The 13,653-nt window shown below is 41.0% G+C and overlaps 1 protein-coding gene across 4 annotated transcripts in view; it reads right to left on the reverse strand.

Moving 5' to 3' along the window:
* Positions 1–13,653, reverse strand: part of epha7 (eph receptor A7) — a 252,404-nt gene that overhangs the window by 10,700 nt on the left and 228,051 nt on the right. For all 4 annotated transcript variants that reach the window (XM_055635837.1, XM_055635835.1, XM_055635836.1 and 1 more), the window contains 3 exons: positions 10,803–10,952; positions 5,792–5,985; positions 2,308–2,463 (listed from right to left, as the gene is read on the reverse strand). In XM_055635837.1, coding sequence (XP_055491812.1) covers positions 2,308–2,463; positions 5,792–5,985; positions 10,803–10,952 — 500 coding nt within the window. The remainder of the gene's footprint in view (positions 1–2,307; positions 2,464–5,791; positions 5,986–10,802; positions 10,953–13,653) is intronic.

Raw genomic sequence — 13,653 nt, forward strand, 5'->3', positions numbered from 1 at the left:
ATAGCCAATGAACTGGCCTTGACTACCCTCTGTGGCAGAGAGTTCCAGAGATTCACCACTCTCTGTGTGAAAAAAGTTCTTCTCATCTCGGTTTTAAAGGATTTCCCCCTGATCCTTAAAGCTGTGACCCCTTGTCCTGGACTTCCCCAACATCGGGAACAAACTTGCTGCATCTAGCCTGTCCAACCCCTTAAGAATTTTGTAAGTTTCTATAAGATCCCCTCTCAATCTCCTAAATTCTAGAGAGTATAAACCAAGTCTATCCAGTCTTTCTTCATAAGACAGTCCTGACATCCCAGGAATCAGTCTGGTGAACCTTCTCTGCACTCCATCTATGGCAATAATGTCCTTCCTCAGATTTGGAGACCAAAACTGTACGCAATACTCCAGGTGTGGTCTCACCAAGACCCTGTACAACTGCAGTAGAACCTCCCTGCTCCTATACTCAAATCCTTTTGCAATGAAAGCTAACATACCATTCGCTTTCTTTACTGCCTGCTGCACCTGCATGCCTACCTTCAATGACTGGTGTACCATGACACCCAGGTCTCGCTGCATCTCCCCCTTTTCCCAATCGGCCACCATTTAGATAATAGTCTGCTTTCCCGTTTTTGCCACCAAAATGGATAACCTCACATTTATCCACATTATACTGCATCTGCCAAACATTTGCCCACTCACCCAGCCTATCCAAGTCACCTTGCAGTCTCCTAGCATCCTCCTCACAGCTAACACTGCCCCCCAGCTTAGTGCCATCCGCAAACTTGGAGATATTGCCTTCAATTCCCTCATCCAGATCATTAATATATATTGTAAATAACTGGGGTCCCAGCACTGAGCCTTGCGGTACCCCACTAGTCACTGCCTGCCATTGTGAAAAGGACCCGTTTACTCCTACTCTTTGCTTCCTGTTTGCCAGCCAGTTCTCTATCCACATCAATACTGAACCCCCCAATGCCGTGTGCTTTAATCGTGTGCTATCATCCAGTTCTCACCTCTGCTGCAAGGGCAGTTATGCTATTGTATGGGACATAAACTACATTTTGGTAAACCTCTCCATTAATTCTTTCAATTTAATTAGATTCAAATCACAAAGTGTAAAATTTAATGTAAACAAATTATAGCCAAAATCAAATTACAATTTATAGCGTGGAATTCGTACTCTTTTGGGAGTGTTCACTGTAATTCACTATAAAAATTGAAAATTAATAACTGCCTCAAATATTCAATGGTCTGCTGTTTTCTTTTCTTCATTGCACACATTTATACCCAAGGAATAAAGCAAATCATGTTCTTGCCATAAGGGATTCCAGGATCTTTACTGGTGTTTTAAGGATTAGAGTCTTGCAATTCTTGTAAAATTTGAAAATCGCCGGGCTTTGACTTTTTCCCCAACATATGAGAGACTGGAATTGTACTACAACATTTTAATGGCATTAAAACAGCACTGTGATCATCTAATACTGTTTGAGAATGTCTCAAGTTTGTGTGCCAAGAAATTGGACGTTATTATTTTATAGTGTGCTAAAAACATTGCTGCATTTAGCACAGGCGTTAAATTGTGTCCACGCAGGAGAAAAACAAGATTTTTTTTCCAAAAACTAGTTTGAACCCTAAAACGGCTTTAGAGCTGCAACCAGTTGCCATCATTGCTCTCTGGACCTCAGAAACTCTTATTTTTCACGCCTACATGTTTGCAAATTTTACCAGAGATTAATTTTGATTGTTGCAATATGGTGTAACTAGGCAAAAATCACCTAGTTACTTGGTGGGATCACAGACACCTGGAAATGTATGCAATATTGCTGTTCGCCCAAGTCAAATTTTCAACTGCACAGCATACTTTGGAGCTGTGAGAACAAACCTTTAGACCAAGGTATTTCAACTTAACTACTGAATGAGGAGTGGTAGGCTTTGATTTCACTCCTTTGTTGTGTAGTCAGAAAATGTGCTTTTTAACGGAGTGTGCTTCTTTTAGATTTTGAGGTTTAGTTTAGAGATGCCGTGTGGAAACAGGGCTAATGTGTCTGCGCCAACCAGCGATCCCCGCACACTAGCACTATCCTTACACACCAGGGACATATTATAAATTTACTGAAGCCAATTAACCTACAAACCTGTATGTCTTTAGAGTGTGGGAGGAAACCGGAGCACCCGGAGAAAACCCATGTAGGTCACGGGGAGAACATACAAACTCCATACAGGCAGCACCCATAGTCAGGATTGAGCCAGGGTCTCTGGCGCTGTAAGATATCAACTCTACCACTGTGCCACCATGTCACCCTATACGTTGGGTTTTAAACTCACTCAATGGTCATCCTCGCCACTGATTCCAGTGTGCTGTACCCTGCGGCTGTCAAGTTGTCCTTGTACCGTTCCATCTTGATGGCCTCGAGCCAATCGCCTACACAACGAAAGGAGGTGAAGTCCAACGTATTTTGATCTAGAAGTGGATTGATTGGTCTAAATGGGAAAAATGGGATAATGTTAACATAACTGCAATACACCTATATTGTATTCATTAAGCAGATAACATAGGCATATTTGAAGTCTGGAACAAACAAATTACACCTCTCAAATGGACAAGGCAGTGGCCAGGCCACACTTGGAGAATGGTTCCGTTTTAGTTGCCTTGCTATTGGAAAGATGCCATTAAGCTGGAAATAGTGCAGAGAAGATTTATAAGGGTGTTACCAGCCTTGAGGGCTTGAGCTATATGGGGAGGATGGGCAGGCTTGGACTTTATTTCTTGGAGTGCAGGAGGATGAGAGGTGATCTATAGGGGTGTACAAAATCATGAGGGGATATTTCAACACTACTTCAACAAATAATGTTATTGAATAATGTTGTAACTTTGCATCTAATGCTTGTTTTACATTCTTAAAAAGACAGCATAAAGAATTGGAGAAAAAGCAGGATAAATGTTCTTACTGATCACCCATTGCCAACATCAAAGGCAAATGTAGTGATCAAAATTACTTTTATTTAATCCTCAATATACCAGCTCTGATTTTTAATCTTCCATCGAGCAAACTCACACAGGCCAACTTTTCAATGCCCAGAAATTTAAAAAAGTGCTAATTTGGGGGGGGGGGTGAACTTGGCGAAAATAATCACTAAGGCAGCAGTACTGTGCAACCTGGTGAGACTGTAGTCTAAAAAAATCTCTGGGTCATAAAATATGTAGTTTTTGGGATAGTTGATGAGTAGGTTTCAGTTTTCCAAAATTCTTAATTTAGGTCAGGTTCTGTTAGATTGGAAAGTAGCAAATGTAACTCCTACATTAAAATAGGAGTAAGACATAAAACAGCCAAATGCAGGCCAGTTAGTTTAACATCTATCTTTTCAAAAATATTTAATGGTATTATTAAAGATGTCACAACAGGGTTTGGAAGGATTCAAGGAAAGCAATCATTTGTGTAAAAAAGGAATTGTTTTTGGACTTTAAGAAAGGTAATGTGCTGTGGATAAGGAGGAACTGACGGATGGAGTATACTTAATTTTCCAGAAGCCATTTAATAAGGTGTCACATGAAAAGTTATTGTGGAAAATAAAAGTTATTTTGAAAGGACAACATTTTGGCAAGGATGAAGTTTTTTCTAGTAATAAGAAACAAAGCAGGCATGAATTGGTCTTTTCTCTGATTGGCAAGATGTAACGAGTTATATGTCACAAGGTTCTCTGGTGGTGTCCACCTTTCTAACATTTGTATAAATAACCACCAAAGGAGATTCTCTAGTATTTTGCCTAGATTCTAGAAACTAACCAGTTTTAAGGGGGGGATTGGATAGCCTGAGTGGAGAGAATGCGGCTGAGGGTTAATTTCACAGAGGTATGAAAGGCATGGATAGGGGAGGTGGTAAAAATCTTTCTCCCATGGTAGGGGCGTCGAAAATAAGTTTAATGTGAGAAGAAGGATAGACAGGAAAGATTTTCACACAGAAAGTGGTTGATTTCTGGAATGTAGAAGAGGCAGTGGAGTTCAACACAATCACAGCATTTAAGTAACACCTTGACAGGCATCTGAATAGCCAAGGCTACAGACACAATGTAGAAAAATGGAATTCACATAGATACAATGGTCAACATAGATATAGTAGGCTGATAGGCCGGTGACTGTGTTGCACAACTCGGAGGTGTTGAAGGGATGTTTGTTAAATTTGCTGATCAGCAAAAATAGAAAATAACTTGAGGAAAACACAAGGAGGCTATGTAGAGATGCAAATGTGTAAAAATATCTGGCAAATGGGGTATAATGTTGTATTGTCCATTTAGGTCAGAACAATAAAGAAGTGGGTTACCTAAATACTGAGCTGCAGATGGGTCTGGATATTCCAGTGCATTATTTACAAAAGGTTAACATGTAGATAGAATAAGTAGTTAAAAGAGCTAACAGAATATTGTTTATTATGATGAGAATTGAATATTAAACCAGGGAGGTACTGCTTCAGTTGTATGGGGGATTGGTGAGGCCACATCTGAAGTAATGGACTCCTTGGATAAGCAAGAATATTAATGTATTAAAAATAGTTAAGGGAACTTCACTAGATTAACAACTCACTACACAAGGGAAGGAGGCCATTTATCTGATTGGCTCCATACTGGCACCCAGTAGAACAATCCCATCAGTCCCGTTTACCCCTCTTTTGTTTCATTGTAACCCTACAATTCATCCTCTCTCAAATGCCCACCTACCCTTGGATTACCTTTATCACGTACCTACACTGGAGGCAATTATAGCAGCCAATTATTCTGATAACCTGCATATTTCTGGGATGTGTGAGGAAACCAGGGCACTTTGGGGAAATCCGCACCATCTCTGGGAGATGTGCACATTCCCCACAGAGAATGCCAAGGCCCAGTGGCACAGCAGTAGTGTTGCTGCATTACAGAGCCAGGGACCCATGTTTCATCCGGACTACGGGTGCTGCCTGGTACAGAGTTTGTATATTTTCCCTGTGACTACGTGGGTTTTCGCTGGTTTCCCACACTCCAAAGACGTACAGTTTTGTAGGTTAATTGGCTTTAGTAAAAATGTAAATTGTGCATGGTGTAGGACAGTGCTAGTATATGGGGTGATCACTGGTCGGCGGGGAGTCTGTGGGCCAAAGGGCCTGTTACCATGATGTGTCTCTAACGTCTAAAGCCAGGATTGAACCTGGGATTTGAAACAAGTACTTAACGCAGAGATGGGGTGATTTTTTTTTTCTCAGAGGGGTTTGAGTCTTAGCATCTCTCTTTATCAAAGAGCAGTGAAAGCAGAGTCTTTGAATATTTTTAAGAAAATAATATTTTTAAGAGTTAATAGTTACTTGGGAAGCAGGACTTGAAATGTTAGCAGGAAATACTGAGTTGTGGTTACAATCGCGTCAACCATTATCTTATGGAATGGTAGAGCAGTCAAGAAATCTAATCCCGCTCTTGGTTCATATAATCTCCAGTGAGATCTAAACTGTGTTAAATCAGTTCATGGTGTGATTTGTGCACAAATGACCTGTGTGCTAATCAATTAAATTTCTAACCTTAGACGTCTAAACTATGAAGAAATAAAACCAAAATACAAAATATAATATTCAAGGAAAATCTAGATCCTTCTGCCTCCACATCCTTCCTTTGTCTTGCGATCGAAGGATGTGGAGGCAGAAGGATCTAGACGTCTAAACTATGAAGAAATAAAACCAAAATACAAAATATAATATTCAAGGAAAATCTAGATCCTTCTGCCTCCACATCCTTCCTTTGTCTTGCGATCGTTTACAAGCAGTAAATGCAAATTTATGCTTTCCCTTACCTACTGCAAGTACCCACAGGAACCTTCAGACTGTTTGGATTACGAATCATTTTGTCTAGGATCCCAACTATCTGATCAAACTTGGGTCTCTCGTTGCGTTCCTGCTGCCAACAGTCGAGCATCAGTTGGTGAAGGCCAGGTGGACAGTCCATGGGAGCAGGGAGACGATAACCCTCTTCAATAGCTTTTATAACCTAGACAGAAATAGATGAAAGTAGATTAATACTATTGCAAAACAAACACTTCCTCCACTTTAAAAAAAATTACCGTCACTATATATATAAAAAAAACAACACTGCATTCAGAACAAGAAACAATCTGCTGGAGGAACTCAGCGGGTCAGGCAGAACCTGTGAAGGGAAGTGGACAGATGGTGTTTTGTGTCGGGACCCTTAATCTGAACTGATAAAAATTGCTTTTGATAGCATGCACACAAGCTTTTTAGAAATACATTTTTTGGTTGACAGCACCAGATAGAACCTAAAAAAAATACAAATAGGCCTCGGGACAGCACAGAGATACAGTTATTTCATTGAGATAACTGCAGTGAAGAAAGCGAATGGCATGCAGTGAAGAAAGCGAATGGCATGTTGGCCTTTACAACAAGAGGAATCGAGTAGAGGAGCAAAGAGGTCCTTCTGCAGTTGTACAGAGCCCTAGTTAGACCACACCTGGAGTGTTGTGTGCAGTTTTGGTCCCCTAATTTGAGGAATTCTTGCTATTGAGGGAGTGCAGCGTAGGTTTACAAGGTTAATTCCCGGGATGGCGGGACTATCATATGCTGAGAGAATGGAGCAGCTGGGCTTGTACACTCTGGTGTACAAGATGAGAGGGCATCTCGTTGAAACATATAAGATTGTTAAGGGCTTGAACACACTAGAGGCAGGAAACATGTCCCGGTGTTGGGGGAGTCCAGAACCAGGGGCCACAGTTTAAGAATAAGGAGTAAGCCATTTAGAACGGAGACGAGGAAATACTTTTTCTCACAGAGAGTGGTGAGCCTGTGGAATTCTCTGCCTCAGAGGGCGGTGGAGGCAGGTTCTCTGGATGCTTTCAAGAGAGAGCTAGATAGGGGTCTTAAAAATAGCAGAGTCAGAGGATATGGGGAGAAGGCAGGAACGGGATACTGATTGGGGATAATCAGCCATGATCACGTTGAATGGTGGTGTTGGCTCGAAGGGCCGAATGGCCACTCCTGCACCTATTGTCTATTGCGATGATAATCTTGACTTTTATAAAAGTGTAATACCCATTTGGAGGAATATTTTGGGCACAGCCAAGTTGAAGTAAACCTTGTGAGTGAAGCGGGCCTAGTGTCATGAGGTTGGTCTACTTTTTTTTCTCGTGGTAATTTAACAAGAAAGTATGGAAGAGTGATGGCAGGGAATGAAACTTCCCACTTCACTGGCTCTGAAGAGGGAATGGAAATTGCTTCTCTGCTGCGGCTTTGCTAACTATATGTGTTCCCCTCTCTGACAGTTTGAGTTACCTTCAATACCAAGAGCTGTCAGACAAGCAACATCAGACATGGTTATGTTTAAACTGTAATCCCACGAGAGCGGCATTTAACTGGCGACCTACAGCCATGTTCCCTGCTTTGGTTTTCCTCCTCAACCATTTCAAATTAAGGTCCACGTGGACATAGTTTGTTTGGTTGATTCAGAGTTCAAGTACATGCAGCATGGCTGCAACTTAAGGAGTACATAGGAGGTGGCTGTAGTGCAGCAGGTTTTAAGACAGACAATGGCAGGATTCAATGTAAGCCTTTACTGTGGATACTGGCACATATACTGGCAATTGCTAGTTGCTCTGGTTTGAGCGCCGGGTGAATGAGTTACCGCCTTGCCTTATACCTGCTCTGCTTATCAAACACAAAGCTGCTTTTGATTCATCTATTTCTCATCAGATTTCTCGAAACTGTACAGACAGATCCCAAGTGGTTTCTGGTATGTTCTTATCCTTATGAACTTTAAAGAGTCAGTGCACAAAAATGGACTATTTGTTCTACTTTGGAAAGAAAGAAGAAAAATTGCCATGAGTCAACAGACGTAATTAGAGGAAAACATCTGATTCAGGCTGTAGGGACGGTGACTGCTTAATGAGTGAAATTCCAAAAGTAACAATGTTTGTGTTACAATTATTTTGAACTTAACTAAACTTTGAGTCATCTGAAAGAGTATATCTCTAATTTGAAGAACTAGTCTGAAGAAGGGTCTCCGCCTGAAACATCACCCATTCCTTCTCTCCAGAGATGCTGCTTGTCCCACTGACTTACTCCAGCATTTTGTGTCTATCTTTGTTTTAAACCAGCATCCGCAGTTCCTTCCTACACACTTTGAGTCATCATTGTCTGTCTCTTTCTACAGTTTGGAGAAATTTCAGTGAACACAAGTTACTTTGACAGAGACGAAAGAGACTAGGGGTGCTGTAATCTGGGGCATAAAGCAAATTACTTGAACTTAGCGAGGCAGGTGGCATGTATAGGCAGAGGGGTGATCAATGTTTTGGGTCAATTGTGCATTGTGACGAGAGTGTAGCTGGGAGTTAGCCAGTATTAAAAAAATCAGATGGAGGGGTACTTCAAATCTTGCCTCCACAGTAAGTGGTGCTTCACATAATGTGTGCAGCTCTTAATTAATTAAGCTCTAGATTTTGGAATTCCTGACTGGCATTTAGGCGCATTGATACAGAAGAGCCTGACATAGCCTGAATTCCCACTAAGGGGAGAAATTTCAGAGAAACAGTTTAAAAGAAACACTAATATTTTTCAATATCCCACAAGGCATAAAAGTCTCTGCCTGTCAACATCACGGTCCAAGGAGGTAGAGGGGTTAGATATTTGGTCACAATATCAGCGTTGTCGTTTATTAGGATTTGGTGGATAGCATAGAACTCTGTTTGCCATTCCAGTAACTTAGCCACTACGCTCCAACTTTCTACATCTCTACCCAATCCTGCAGATTTGCATCTTCATCTCCACCAGGGGCAGCAGTTTTGTGAGGATTAGCCTTGGACATGCCAATATATCTCTGGAGCCTCTGGACCAGTCTCTGAGAGAGACCTGGAGACAAAATAGACTGCAAACGCTAGAATCTTGAGCAGAAAACAAAGTGCTGGAGTAGTTCAGTTGGCGAGGCAGCATGTGTGGAGGGGAATGGACAAGTTACATTTTTGGTCAAGATCCTTCTTCAGATTCAAAAGAAGAAGGGTTTCAACCTACAATATCATCTGTCCATTTCACTCCACAGATGCTCCCTGGCTTGCTAAACTCATCACCACATGAGAGAGACCTGTTTCAGAGAGACACACAATGTTGGAGTAGCTCAGCAGGTCAGGCAGCATCTCTGGAGAAAAGTAATAGGTAACATTTCGGGCTGAGGTGCTTCTTCAGTCGGTAGAAGGGGCTCGACCCAAAAAGATACCTATTTATTTTCTCTAGAAATGCTGCCTGGCCCACTGAGTTATTCCAGCATTTTGTGTCTATCTTCTGTGTAAACCAGCATCTGCATTTCCTTCTGGCTGCTTCAGATACTTGGCAGCATTGAGCTGGTCAGATGTTCTCACTGAACCTTGTGTATATTCAAATATTTAGAGACACAAGGAACTGCAGATGGTAGATGGTGATCAAATATTTAGTGCTATAGTACAATATTGGACATGTTCCTGATGTAACGGCTGTTCATAAATAAATTCCTTATATTGTGAGACCCTGGTTTTGGAAGCAGACACCAAAAAGGCTGGGAATTACATATCACTCACAGTTGATATAAAGCTGTGCAGTGCAGGATGGTTTCAAGCTTCATGTTGTGCACCTATTCTGAACCTCAATTTTACATGAGGCTCAAGTCAGTGTTCAGATGAGAACAGGCTTCACACAAACTGTGCGGAAAAAGAGCCTCTTCCACCAGCTCAGCCATTACAAAGTGAACAGAGGAAGTCAGGTAGTTTGCAGAATACAGGTGGCTGGGGATGAGGGATGAAGGGGTCCATTCTATACACGTCTGAGGACCTGTAATGTACGGGCTTGTGAAGGGTGATTAGAAGACAGGGACTTGAACGAGAAATTGCTGGTTCGAACAACATCGATAATGAGACCCATTAGATTACAGATATTTCGTATATCCCAGCCCTGGGCAACACAACATTTTGGCTTCCTTAATCCAATGTGAGAGCAGGTGTTGACTCTCCAGTCAGCACCTGGTTCAGTGAGCAGTCCATGCCATTCACACAGGTTTTACTCCCACATGCATTGTCTGCAACTGTTAACACAGCATGGTGCATGCTGCTTGCAGACTCTGTAAATGCCTTGTGACCACCCTCTTTACACAATTCTCACTCATGGAGGATTCGGATCAAATTTGGGAAGTGTATTATCCATTCGCAAAGTAACTGGCTGCATCTTAAATTGGGCTTTGAATAAACTTTACAAAACCTTGTGCACCACAAGTACATTTCTAGCCAAGGAGCTAAATAAAAATTGCCTTTTGCTCATTTGAGGCCGGCACGGTTCACCTGTCAGTTGTGATGGGGAGAGAATTATGTGCCTTCTGCTGATAATTCTCTCAAGGGAGAAGTGCCCTGCTGCAGAGTGACTTCAAATCTGATTTTATTTTTCAATGTTTTACAATGTCTTTGATGTCTGTCATTCCAATCAACAGAGCTAACAAATCATGAGATGACTTGCATTTACAATGAGAACTAATTCAATTATTTTGAGCGCGTGGGCTGCATAGAATTAATTGCAATTTTTTTTCTTTAGTTAAGGCTAATTGAGGGCCTGACATATGTTTGGAATCTATTTGCACAAGTGAATACATTGATTAAAAATCATCTTGATAGAAGCGCCTCTTACTTTACAGATAATTTCCCCTGTCAAGCTTGGAACAGTGAGTATTTACAACAATTATCCAACAACCAAATTTTAGATTTGTCACCCATTGGTTCAATATGAATCCAATTTCAACCACAAGTGATGAGCTAATTGTTCCATCAGTAATAAAGGGCAACTTACATCCTGATTAGACATATCCCAATAAGGCCGCTCTCCGTAGGACATGACCTCCCACATTACTATTCCATAACTCCACACGTCACTGGCTGACGTAAACTTGCGGTACTGTATGGCCTCGGGAGCTGTCCACCGGACTGGAATTTTACCACCCTGATAACGCAAAGAAGATATCATGAAATGCCGAAGTAAATACTTTAAATTTGCTCACAATTACATTATAACACACATGGACACGTTTGGCATTTACTGAGATTGAAATAGTTCCTGAATTCTGGATTTGTATTCAGTTTTCTATTTTATTCTTGCAAGAGGCAGGATATATTCTGCAATATCTTCATGAATGATTTGTGACCACATATTCATTTAGGTACACAATGGTTTATATGCAAGACATTTCAAACACTGAACATGTCATACTGTTGCAAAGCAAACACGCCTTGCATAGCACAATGCTGTATGGATACAAAGAGAAAACCAAATCCAGTTTTTTTCAACAAAATTACCATGTACAGTCTGCTGTCCTTTTTTTATATGAAGTGTGTTAATGCACTGGAATGTCTTGAGGAATCGTTGGACAGGCGAGGCTTTGAAATTATTAGAATTTAGCAAAGAGAGGCTTCACTGTAACACACAAGATCCTAAGAGTGGATTTGGAGAATGATGTTTCTTGTTAGACATTCCAGGGTCATTTTTGTTTAATAGAAAGTTCATACTTAATGCAGACTTGAGATGATTATATTTTTTCTCTCAGAGGTTATGAATCTTTGGAGTCTTTGGAATCTTCCACTCCTATGTAGTGTCTGTGAACATTTCTAAGTTGGAGGTAGATAGCTTCTTGCTAACCAAAGGGGTGAAAGACTATATAACCACATAACCATATAACAATTACAGCACAGAAACAGGCCATATCAGCCCTTCATGTCCGTGCCGAACACTTATTTTCCCCTGGTCCCATCTACCTGCACTCAGACCATAACCCTCCATTCCTTTCCCATCCATATACCTATCCAATTTATTTTTAAATTATTTATTGATAAAATCAAACCCGCCTCCACCACTTCCACTGGAAGCTCATTCCACACGGCCACCACTCTCTGAGTAAAGAAGTTCCCCCTCATGTTACCCCTAAACTTCTGTCCCTTAATTCTCAAGTCATGTCCTCTTGTTTGAATCTTCCCTACTCTCAATGTGAAAAGCTTATCAACGTTAACTCTGTCTATCTCTCTCATCATTTTAAAGACCTCTATCAAGTCCCCCCTTAACCTTCTGCGCTCCAAAGAATAAAGACCTAACTTGTTCAACCTTTCTCTGTAACATAGTTGCTGAAACCCAGGCAACATTTTAGTAAATCTCCTCTGTACTCTCTCTATTTTGTTGACATCCTTCCTATAATTAGGCAACCAAAATTGTACACCATACTCCAGAATTGGCCTCACCAATGCCTTGTACAATTTTAACATTACACCCCAACTTCTATACTCAATGCTCTGATTTATAAAGGCCAGCACACCAAAAGCTTTCTTTACCACCCTATCGACATGAGATTCCACCTTCAGGGAACTATGCACAGTTATTCCTAGATCCCTCTGTTCAACTGCATTCCTCAATTCGCTACAATTTACCATGTATGTCCTATTTTGATTTGTCCTGCCAAGATGTAGCACCTCACACTTATCAGCATATAAAAGGTGGAGGTCGGTGGAGGCCGGTTCTCTGGATACTTTCCATCATTCAGCCCACTCTTCCAAATGGCCTAAATCTCTCTGTAGACTACTGAGGCTGGGCTGGGCTGAGCTGCGCTGTGCTAAGAATATGATCTTAAAACCTGATCAGACATTATTAAAAGGTAGAACAGGCTTGAGTATGCGGGTGGCCTATCCCGTTTCCATTTTGTATGTTTGTGGCTCGGCTAACATTCAAGGATATTTTGGCAGATCTGAGATGGGTTTCTTTTGTCATCACTTCCCTCAAACCCAGTGTGATGATATTTGCATTACAAAAAGCTGTAGGAACTTACAGGATCTTACTGCAAATAATGTCATTGGGTTATTTCTGTAGTTTCCTATCGGGAGTACAGATGAGTGAGTGTAACTCATCACTGATTGGGAATTTCTGCCAAAAGCTCTCCGCAACCACTGTCACTGGAAAATGTATTTAATTCTTTATAAAAGTGCTTTGTTCAGTTTATCGCCATTTTTTAACATTGTACTTAAAATAATTGAAATATTTCTTTGGATTCCACATTGCTCTCTTTAAACTGCCCATTTATTGGTGAACCATTAATGCCTCATTTGGTACCATGTGCTCGATATTTTTGATGTATTTAACTTTTCAAAATTATTCAATAATCTAAGGTTATCGATTATAGACTGAAAATGCTGGAGTAACACAGCGGGACAGGCACCATCTCTGGATGGAAGGAATGTGTGACGTTTTCGGTCAAGACCATTCAGTTTGAAGAACGGTCTCAACCCCAAACTTCACCCATTCCTTCTATCCAGAGATGCTGCCTATCGTGCTGAGTTACTCCAGCATTTTGTATCTATCTTTGGTGTAAACCAGCATCTGCAGTTCCCTCCTACACATAAGGTTATCTATTGTTAGTTTAGTTAATGTTTTTCACACAGAGAGTTGTGAGTCTGGGCGGTGGAGGCCGGTTCTCTGGATACTTTCAAGAGAGAGAGCTAGATAGGGCTCTTAAAGATAGCAGAGTCAGGGGATACTAGAAAACAACATTATCTTTCACCCCTGCAGGTGAATAATAATTTGAAGCATCACAAAGACTTATCTTTGGTGTGTATTAACCCCAGTTATATATAGCCATAAAATAAAGTCCAAAGATTGATATGAT

This window comes from Leucoraja erinacea, chromosome 5 (assembly GCF_028641065.1).
Source record: "Leucoraja erinacea ecotype New England chromosome 5, Leri_hhj_1, whole genome shotgun sequence".
Lineage (NCBI taxonomy): Eukaryota > Metazoa > Chordata > Chondrichthyes > Rajiformes > Rajidae > Leucoraja > Leucoraja erinaceus.